General features: G+C 40.4%; 1 protein-coding gene across 4 annotated transcripts; it reads right to left on the bottom strand.

Moving 5' to 3' along the window:
* Nucleotides 1-6504: 6504 nt before the first annotated feature.
* Nucleotides 6505-11001, bottom strand: ARMCX5 (armadillo repeat containing, X-linked 5). 4 transcript variants are annotated; one of them, XM_012727122.1, is made up of 5 exons: nucleotides 10931-11001; nucleotides 10650-10708; nucleotides 10331-10472; nucleotides 9288-9365; nucleotides 6505-8757 (listed from the first exon to the last, which is right to left on the bottom strand). In XM_012727122.1, exon 5 carries the CDS (start codon nucleotides 8301-8303, stop codon nucleotides 6813-6815), a length of 1491 nt encoding a protein of 496 aa, XP_012582576.1. In that variant the 5' UTR covers nucleotides 8304-8757; nucleotides 9288-9365; nucleotides 10331-10472; nucleotides 10650-10708; nucleotides 10931-11001; the 3' UTR covers nucleotides 6505-6812. The 4 variants fall into 4 exon arrangements, with proteins under 4 accessions (XP_012582576.1, XP_012582577.1, XP_012582578.1 ...); XM_012727123.1 differs by lacking the exon at nucleotides 9288-9365; XM_012727124.1 differs by lacking the exon at nucleotides 10331-10472.
* Between the last annotated feature and the right edge of the window lie 129 nt (nucleotides 11002-11130).

Here is an 11130-nt window from a genome sequence, read left to right as displayed (position 1 = left end):
AAAAAAAAATAAATGCCTTGTCAAGACAAAATAACACGGAGGGACACTTCTTCAGCTATAGTAAAAGTCGTGCACATTAAGGAGTCCACGGATACACATGTTCTAACATGTAATATCCATGGGATATCTCTGTCTGCTACAGTCTTCTAAGTACTCCCAACCTTAAAGCACTTACAATAACTACCATTGAGTAGAACCAATTACCCCTCTTACCCCCTACCAGGAAAAACCAATATGAGGCAGCTTACTTTGCTTAGCCATGGAAGCAACTTAAACACTGGCCTTTGTGAAGCTGTAATGTACTGGAAGTACTATGCCAGACATTACTAACTTGTACAAAAATTCTACATCTTCCTACTGGCCACCTCAAGATGAAAACATGACTTCCTGACTGTTAATTGGCTCTACTTCCATAATATGAAACATGAAAAGTACATGGGAAATACAGAAATTCAAACAGAAGTAACATAAACCTGCCATAAATCGTAAACAAAAAACTATTTGTGGGATAACATGGATGACAAATGAAATACTCTGTAAATTTTAGAATGAGGCAGACAAAATTGGGTAGGCCTGTTAATTTTCCTCTCTTCATGCTTCAGCCTTGTCTCCTTTGGGATTCAGTGTCCACAATGTCAAGTTGTCTCTCAAGTAATTGCATTAGCATGCTGTTTTTGTGTAACTCTTCACTTAATATATCAGGTTCAGCAATGGCTTCATCAAAAGCTGCCTTTGCAAGAGAGCAGCTTACTCTGGGGAGTTCAAAAAGCTAAATTGAGTAAGACTAAAGTTTTTGCAATGAAAAACCCAGAAGGAAAATAACTGTTATTTATTATATTAATTGTCAAACCCTATTATTTATATATTGGCATTAGCACTTAAGTTACTTATGACATTTATGTTTTGTTTTATTGAATCCTTGCAGCTCTAGGATATTCTAATATTCAATTTTTGGGACACAGATGCAAGAACAAAACTATTTCAGGAAATTTGATCAATTAAATTTCTTTTGTTTCATTCAAAATGTCAATTGTTCTGTATATGCTTCTAGCTATCACTGGTAAATGAAGTGGATACTTTATAGTTCCCATAATAAACAGACTGACTCCATTTTTAAATCTTTGACTACTAACAGTTTTTAAGTCTCACTCCTCCTTCTTTGCCTCATATATGAAAAAGTTGATAACTTGGCCTTCTGCCCCACATTCAGGCAAGTTGATTTAAGAAAAAAAAAAAACTGGGGTTCTCTCTCATTAGCAATGGTGGGAATTTCAAACCACATTCAAATAACCTTCACTTTGTAACCATCCTCTAGCCAGTATAAAATCCCAAAAACATCTCTTTGTCCTATGTGTTCAAGCTACTTTTGGAACTATCTGGGAACCACTCTGCTCTACCCAGAAAACTCTATTACTTGCATACTATCTTGTTGAGTATGTAAGTGTGATATCATTAGTCTCAATATCTGAACCAAAATCTCCTATGAAAAACAGGTGCAGAAATTTTCCAAAATACTACCACACCAAATCCGATAGTATATAATATGATTAAACACCACGATCAAGTGGGATTTACCCCAGGAATGTAACGGTAGTCAACATACAAAAATCAATTAATGTAATATACCACTTTAATAGGATAATGTAATCACATTTATAGAATGTATAAGTGTAACAATGTATCACATTTATAGAAAAACCCACACTATTACCTCATTTGATGCAAAAAAGCATTTGATGAAATCTGATATTCTTTCATGATAAAAACATTCATAAAATTAGGTATAGAAGGGAACTTCCTTAACATGATAAAGGGCTTTAAAACCACACACAAAACAATACAACTCACAGCTAGCATAATACTAAAAATGAAAAAGACTGAAAGCTTTCACCCTAAGATTAGGAAATAAGGCAAACATGCCCCCCAAAATAAAAGATGTCTAATTAATAAAGAAAGTGGCCCTATTTTTACATGATATGTTCATATATAGGCTTTACAAAGAAAAACTACTAGAAATAATTTTTAGAGTTTAGCAAAGTTGCAGTTTATAAGATCAAACATAAAAATCAGCTATGTTTTTGTATATCAGCATGAATAACCTGAAAAGCAAATAAGGAAAGCAATTCCACTTATACTAGTATAGAAAATAATAACTCATTCAGGAATAAATTTAACCAAGAAAAAGAAACACTTGTATACAAACAATAAAATATTGCTAAAAGAAATTAAAGACTTATATAAGTGGATATGTATCCTGTAGATACACTGGATTAGAAGACTTACTGTTGTTGAGTTGACAACACCCCAAAGCAATTTACATTTTCAATGCGATCTCTATTTAAATCCCCAATTTTTGCATAACTGAAAAAGTGACCCTAAACTTCAGTTGGAATAAAAAGGGACTCAGATTAACAAAAGCAATTTTGAAAAAGAAGAAAAAGTTGGAGCACTTACACTTCCTGATTGCTGAACTTACTACAAAGTTACCATAATTAAAAATATGTGGTACTGACTTAAGGACAGTCATAGAAATGAATGGAATAGAAATGAGAATCCAGAAATAAGCCCATATGTCTATGGTCAACTGATTTTGGCAAGGGTGCCAATTCTATTCAATGGGGAAACTTTTGTCAAAAAAATAGTGCTGAGACATCTAGACTTCCATATATAAAAAAAAATAAAAATAAAGTTAGACCCCCCACCGTGTTGATACTACATGCAAAAATTTACTCAAAATGGATCAATGACTTAAATGTGAGTCATAATTACAGAACACTTAGAAGAAAATAGTGTTAACTCTTCCTCGCTTTGAATTTGGCAACAGATTCTTAGATATAATACCAAAAGCACAAACAACCAGAGAAAATATTTTCAAGTCATATAGCTTACAAGGCACTTGTACCTAGACTGCACAAAAGACTATTACAATCCAACAACGATGAGCTTGAATAGATATTACTCCAAAGAAGATATACAAACACCCAATAAACATGGAAAAAAAATGGTCACTGTAAGTCATTAGAGAAACAAAAATTAAAACACAGTAAGATACTATATCACACCTATGAGGATGGCTATTAAAAATGTAAAATAATGTGTTGGCAAGGATGCAGACAACTTGAATCCCTTGTTTATTGTTGGTGGTGGGCACGTAAAATGGTGCAGCTGCTGTGGAAAAGAGTTTGGCAGTTTCTCAAAAAGCTAAACCTATAATTACCATATGGCCCAACAATTCTACTTCTTGGTATATATTCAAAAGAAGTGAAAGCAGCAGCTGTAGCAGACACTTGTACACCAATGCTCATTACAGAATTATCCACAATAGTTAAAAGGTAGAAACAAATCAAAGATGCCAACTAACAAATGAATGAGTAAACAAAAGATGGTGTTTAAGCACACTGGAATATTATTAGGTCATAAAAAGGATGGAGTTCTTGGAAAACTTTATGCTAAGGGCCCTCTGCGATGGAGCCACAGGTTAAAGCACAGCACCATTAAGCTACCTGCAGCCACTGCAGCATGAACATGAGTTCGATCCCCAGTCAGGAATGTGGCCCACATGGCGCCACAGACTTCTCCTGACCCTCCTGCTGCTCCCCTCAGGAGTGTGTTTCAGTATATCTGCTTGTTCTGCTTCCCACTCTGTCTTTAGTGAATCCTTTCACTCCCACCCCCTGTACCTATGGCCTGTACCCCAGTTCTTGTGTGCATAAATAAATCTTTAAAAAAGGGAAAACTTTATGCTAAGTGAAATAATCAGATACAAAGCCATAAATATTGTATGATTCCATTTATAAGATATTTAGGATAGATATATTTATTGAGACAGAAATAGACTGGAGATTACCAAGGCTACAGGGAGAGGGGGAGGGAATTACTTTCTCTTTTAGGTGATGAACCAGTTTTGGAAACAGTAGTGTAGGTTGCAAAACATTGTGAATCCAATTAATGCCACTGAATTATACACTTGAGCATTATTGAAATGTTATACCTTAATTAAATATATAGTCATATATTAATAAGACATGGTCCAAAGATATAGGCAAAAGTACAGATGTAAATAAAAAGCTCTAGGAACACAGAAGGAGCTATTTATTCAAACATGAAAACAGAGAGGATAGGTTATCAGGGAAAATTGTAAAAAGATCTGGCATTTGGCCCTTCCTGGTGGCGCAGCGGGTTAAAGCACAGCACTGAGAAGCTAAAGCTACTTCCGCATGAGTTCAATTCCCGCCTGCCCCGGAGGTGACCACATGGCGTGGCAGACCTCTCCTGACCCGCCCACTGCTCCCCTCAGCAGTGAACTTCGTCCATCTGCCTGTTCTGCTCCCCACTCTGTCTCTGGTGAAGCCACTCACCGCCCCTGAGCCTCTGGCCTGTACCCCAGTTCTGTATGTACAAATAAATAAATCCTTAAAAAAAAAAAAAAGATCTGGCATTTGGGCTGGGCCTAAAAGAATGAGTAGTTTCCCCATAGGCAGGAAAATGGTTGGAAGGCATTGTCAGATGAAGGAACACCGTGAGGAAATGCACAAAATAGGAAAGTTCATAAAACAGCAGTCTGGTGTGACTGGACTGTATGTCAAATGGCAGGATATAATGGCAAGAAATGGTAAGGAGCTGAAGGAAAGAGTCTTGAAAGCGGAATGTGGTATTTTATAGAAGAATTCCCACCAAAAGTTCCTCTCTTAAAATGAGGGTAGGGTAGAGGATAAGTGGGTAGGGTAGAGGATCCAGCTGTGCTCTAGAAAGATAATATACTAGCTTTACTCCATGACAGGAAATGAGAGCTCCACAGATTTTTTAGCCCTTGGCAGAAACAATTTTAAGAGAGGTAACAACTAGGTCAGCCCTAACACAACAATGGCTTGCCCAAATTATTTTTCCAGGAAAGGAGATGAAACTAGATGAGTAATGAGGTTCGGACTTTAAGGAATGATTCTGAAATGACTGTGTCCCATAGTTCTCTCTCAAGGAGAAATGATCAGCTTATTTATTTATTTATTTTTTTTTTTTACAAATACCTACAGTTCATACTCACCTTTCCATTTAGCTGAGATTGGAACATTCCTTAGCCATCAACTAAGTATATGTCGCATAAGACATTTATTTCCAAATGGTCTTGTTCAATCACACTGTGAAGACTCCCAACTCTGAAAGTAATCCTCTCAGCTGGAATTCCAGGCTTGGTGAGTTCTATGGATTAAAGAGGAATTTATAATAACTACAAAAAATTATTTAAATTGCAGTGGAACACTGCAAAAAGCCTATTTTTCATCCTTAATGCACTAATGTGGCTAGTTGTCCATCTTGACGCCTAGATGTAGGAACGATTCAGACCTAATCTTGATACTTATTTAGGGATTGATAAAAGTAGGGGTACATGACACTATGTTGAGATATTTTAGGTTAAGCTTTCCTCCCAATACACAAAAAGAGATAAGAGAGGAAGTTCAAAGGATTTTTTTTTTTTTTTACATTTTGAAAGGAAAGACTTATTAAGAAAAGGAGACAAACAGAGGCACCTGAAGAGTCACAGGAGAGCTGTGAAAAGAATTCTTACACTACTCCTGTTATCTGCATTTCCTAATTCTGGGCAGCAGAGCTAAGAGAACACTAACTTGAGCAAAGGAGCAAAAGTGTAGGAGAGGTGGCAATGACCCCAGAGCCCAATCCTATAGTCTGGCATTCTATGTCATTCTATGTCACAAGTTCCCAGCCTGACTCTAGCAGTTGTGTATGAATAGAAAGAACTGGCTGTAGCTCTGTAAACTGTACAAATAGCACGTTGGGATTAGGGAAATTAATTTCTTCTTAACTGCACACCATATAAGATTTTGGTGTGCTGAGGTGTCCATAGAACTGAGCACAAACAAAGGGCTACTAGCAAGGGCAGGTGTGAATCACCAGGTCAAAAACATTGACCAGTAAACAAAAGCAAGGATGAGAGTTCACAGGTTCTACTGAGTTCGTTCATGAAGCGTTTCTATAGTGAGGCCCAGGACTACAGGGGTGGGTAGTGCCAGATGATGCAGTAAATATGGTACCCCTGGATGTTGAAGGCACACTGGGGTTGAGTCCCTTCAAAGCCACACTTCCATGGCTTTGCTGAACAGGAATGTTCTTTGGGGTTAAATAAATTCAAGGTATCCAGATGAGACAGACTGTATGAATGGCTGTGCTGGAATTCTGGGATTTAGACTGAAATGAAAACTTCTGTATTCCCTTCCTTCTATGTTTGTGCCTTCGCCCCTTTCCCAAAACTGCTCACCAAGTGCTTCATTCCTCACTAAAAGTCCTATCAGCTAGGACCTAAGTCAGCTAGTAGCTCTGTCTTCGTGTGCAGTGATTCTACTCCTTGAATACGTGGAAACTAAACGATGTGTCAGTGTGAACTTAGGTTTGTAGCCCCTAACACACAGATAAAATATTCTTTATCATTTTTGTGTTGTTTGTGCTTTATCCCTCCAAGTAGACTTCAACTAAAACAACGTTTTCTCCAGTTTTAGTACTTTATTAACATGTAAATGAAGTCGCAAATACACTTACGCCACCATAAAGCATGGGAGTATAGCTTACTTAGGATGAATAGGTTCATTATCAGATCATATGCAGAAATACTAAAAATATAACAATTTATACACCACAATAAAAATCAACAACATTCAAGCTCTCAGGATCATTTAACATTCATAAAATTGCCTCCAATCACACACTTCACGTAACTATTGAATTTTCAATTGTAATATGCACTGGTTTTATATTGCAACACCAAAACATTTTTCAAGGCTTTGTGAGGAATGTATGACTATTCAGAGTTTGAGTATTAATCGTATAACTTTATCTCTCACCTCAGGATCACTGTGCTCTGCTAAGTCTCGGAGTTTCTGACGAAACTCTTTTGCTTCCTGGAATATGGAAATGAGTTCAGATTTAGTGAACTGTTCCTTGGTAAACAGCTTCCCCTTCTTTTTGAATTGGAAGTTTATATTCTCAAATATTTCAATGACATTAAGAATGTTGGCCTTTGACTCATTCTTGTTAAAGAGTGCAACCAGTGATGATAGAACTTTGGCACTGATCAGTTCTCTTGTGTTGGCTTGATTTTTAGACAGGCGCGAAAACACTTTTAAAACAGAAAACTTGGTTTTGACACTTCCCTTGTTTAACAAGGTAAGGAAATCTGGAATGTAATTGGCAATCACATGGTGATCCTCAACTTTCACACTTGGATGCAATAATAATTTTAGTGCAGCTAGTTGCATAGGGGAGTTTAATGGGTAAGAGAATATGTCCTTACAAACTTGATGTGTATGTGACTCTCCTGTTTTTAATTCTTCAGAAGACTCAGAGTTGTCCACTATATTTAAAACACTAGGGTGTTCTTTAACATTGGGATTATTGACCAAGTTTTCAATCATAACAGTCACACCAACATCATGAATTATATCTTGTGTAAATGGATAAGCAGGACTGATGCCCATTATCATCCTGGCTATTTCATGAATGAAAGGATCCTTAGTTAACTTAAGTAGGGCAACAAGTTTATCGAATTCTTTAGGCTCTAAACTAAAGTCACGTGATTTGCAGCGGCAGGTTCTTGGATTGGGCCTATACTTTTCCCTGTACCTAATCTGACTTTTGATCTCAGCTAAGGTCTGGAAGTAAGGCCCTTTATACGGTGGGATCTTTGTCAGAGGTCGAATTCCCAGAGGTGTTTCAATCAAGGTCTCAACTAGAGTCCAATTTCCTTCAGCAGGTAAAGGTGGTTCCCCTTCCCCTAATGGAACTAGGACACTAAACCTGATCCGTGACCATGCAGCTGCTTTTTGCTTTATAGTAAGTTCAGGTTCGGGTGTAGGCTTCGGCTTTTCCTGGATCTTAGGTGGGGGAGTATAAGCTTGAGTAGGGTTCTCTTCTTCAGGCCAGAACCAGGATCCTACACTAGGCTCTTCTCCAGTCCAGAACCAGGAGCAGACATTTTCTTCATCCCTATCACTGGACTCTATTATAATACCAGCTTTGTCCCCAGCCCTGAAATTGATGCTGACCTCTCCCCTTCTCCCAGGCTTGGACACAACATTGGCCTTTTCATCAGCCTTGGCAAAGGACCTGATCTTTACTTTACTTACAGCCCCAGCCTGGACCTCATGCTTGGTCACAACACTGACCCTGGGTACAGGCATGGCCTCTGACTCGGTTTGGACTGTACTGGGTTCTGTCAGGGGTTTTGCCTTAGTCTTAGCCGTGACTCTAGTCTTAGTTACAGCTTTCATGTTGATTGTTTCCTTTATCTTAGCCATGGCCTCAGGTCACTGTCTGGGTCCTGGCCACTGCTCCATCTCCAGACTTGGCCTGGGTCACGGGTCTTATTTGCAGTTCTGGCTCAGTCACTTCCTTGGCCTGGATCTTAGCCTTGATTCTAGTGTTGCCAGCCAGGACCAGATTCCAGTTTTCAGGCCAGTCCTAGCCCCTTCTCTACCCTTGCCTTAGCCTCAGAGCCAGTTATGATCAAAGTTAAAGGCAAGGCTAAGTTATATGCCCCACGCTGGTCTTGCCTTGACCAAAGGTCTATCACAGGTTGATGTTTGCATCCAAGTCCAGTAGTCACTTAGTCCCTCTCCAACTACAGGCTCTGCCAATGAGGAAGAGGATGCTCCTCTGGGAAAGGAAAGAGTTGTGTGCCTGAGAGCAGCCTGTGGAGGTTGGTGGTCTTCTATCACTCCAAAATCACCAGATCTGCCACTGCAGTTGGACCTAGAGATGGAGGAAGAAAGAGGGCATTGAGTCTCTCCCAATTTTTGTCTCATGTTGATTATCAGAGACAGGGTAGTAGAGAAATTCAGAGTTGACTGGGAAAGGTAGATAATTAGCAGTCTTCCCTCATTTCACACACTCCCAAGTGTGGATGCTAATAATGTTTTCCCCACACACAAAACAGAAGTCTGGTGAGTGGGAAAACTGAATGGGAGTAAGACTAAGGAATCCCTAGACTGGCTGTTCACCCTTACTAGGCACAAACAGATCTCTACGACCTTATTCGATAGGTCTTCACTGATACCAACCTGCAATGATCTTATTTTTCTTCTCCTTTCTTGCTTCCAACGATGGCTAGCCCTATGCCAGACCTACAGGCAGATCTATGGACAAAGATGGATATAGAAACTGATCTCTGAAAAAAGATCATGGTTGGTTCCTAGATTTGCCACCTGTCTAGTGTTTCTTTCCTATTGGTCCCCTCCCCTCATTGCACTGCTTAATGGATGCTCCCTTCCCTCCCTGCTTACCACTACTTTTCTCTCCAATGATTTATTCGGCAAGTCCTAGCTCAGGATTGGGCAAGGTAAGACAGGAGTACAAGAAATCTAAGTGGGATGCAAGAAAAGCAGGTGTTAGCTTTCTATACTCCCCTCCCCCGCCCCCCAGTTACCAAGACTTCCAACTAAAGCAGCAGGAAACCAATTATATGTTAAGCCAGTAAAATTGAAGAAATAGAATTGTCTAGTCTCAATCATTCCTTATCTGCCCACTCTCACACCAATCCTAATAGATGGCACTTTGCTTTTTTTCTTAGTTTCAAGTTGGGTTACTATTTACAAATGTTCACAGCTGAGAATTCCAAATACCTAGGGGCAGGTCTACACATAGAGATTCACAAATAAATAAATAAATAAATAGAAACCGTGGAGAGACTGAGTCTTTGGTAGAGATCCGCACTAGCATACTGATCCTTTCTGGGCCCGGGTATCTGTTTGCCAAATCTTTCCTAGTTCCCTTTCTCCCATCCCTTCCCCCCAAATCTCCAGGCTCCTCTGCTCCCTTCCTAAAACCCAATAATTCCCCCACAGAGACTACTAAAGCATCCCTACAAACAGCACAAATGTCAGACACATGATAAAAATGGGCTAGGAAAATGAGAAGTATTATTTCCAAATTTCAGGGTTTTTTTTGTTTCTTCTTTCTCCCAAAGTCTTACCATTTTCTGCAACACAAGGGCTGTTTGGAAAAATGGCAGAAAATGGCTCTAGAGTTTCTCCTAAGCCCCTATCTGCTCTAGTCTTAACCTTCTACCACCTTCAAGCACTGCTCACACTTGGATATCAGAACAATTTTTCCCTCTCCCTTTGGGGTCCATTGCTCCCTACAGATCTGTATAGAAACGTGTAGTGCAGCAAATTTAGGAACAGACCTTCACATATTAATGCATGATACAAATCCAGCGGCCAAATGAAGTCAGTAGGAGAGACCTGGTTATAAACGGTCACACTAGTAAACACGACTGAAATCCTTTGGTAATCTGGGGCTTTGGTTATTATTAAACATTTACCACCTTTTTTTGCAAGCTCTCCTTCGCGAGACAACTGTCTTCTCGCATAGCAGCAGCCCCTCTTCAGTCATACTCAGCCATTTCTCCACTAGAAGCCGCTACTGTGCTCTCCCTCCCTAAACATGGTCAGAGGTGGGGCGAGTGTCTGGAAACCAAGCCAACAAGAGGCAGATCATTTTAAATTTATCGCTGTGTGTGCCACTCAAATCACCTCCGTCCCTCTCCCTCTCACCGCCCCGCGCCCCAGGACCAGGTCACGTTTCCCAGTTGGTATCTGACACCCAGATCCACACTCCCAAGCGATGCCCGTCTTCTCACTGACCTGCTCTGCTCGGATCAGTGGCAGTTTTCTCACTTCCTTGCCTCAAGGGCTGCTGTGGCCTACAGAAAGAGGGACTGACAGTCAGGCAGATACAAGGACACGAAACAATGGCGGCAACTGTGTTTAGGGAAGGGCCCGGCACCGGGATTTAGGCCGAGATACGTGCTTAATCAGATCAAGGGCCGTAACTGCCAACTGTCACTTTTCGGTACTTCCCAGCCTCCCCTCACTTCCTCGTCCCCAGGGCTCCTCAGGGACCCGCTCGGAACACTACCATCTACCTTTTCCTCCGCAGACCTTGCTGGCCACGTCCCCAGTACCAAAATGCACCGGGGGAGGAGCTAGTGTCGCGGAAGGGGATCCGGCCTCTGCGAGCGGAGGGATACCGAGTGTCGCAGAGCTCCTTTTCGCTGCGGCCGGTGACTTCCGTCCCGCCCCCACCCCTGGCGGCGGGATCTGGATAGAGAAAAAGCAGCGTTGG

This window comes from Condylura cristata, unplaced genomic scaffold (assembly GCF_000260355.1).
Source record: "Condylura cristata isolate star-nosed mole 26May11 unplaced genomic scaffold, ConCri1.0 scaffold00019, whole genome shotgun sequence".
NCBI classification, from domain to species: Eukaryota; Metazoa; Chordata; class Mammalia; order Eulipotyphla; family Talpidae; genus Condylura; species Condylura cristata.
Note: the sequence above shows the minus strand (reverse complement) of the source record. Positions and strands in the feature narration are given on the sequence as shown.

Bases quoted from the DNA above. Each gene is read 5' to 3' on its own strand.
- ARMCX5 (XM_012727122.1), bottom strand. From the start codon at position 8,303: ATGGCTAAGATAAAGGAAACAATCAACATGAAAGCTGTAACTAAGACT.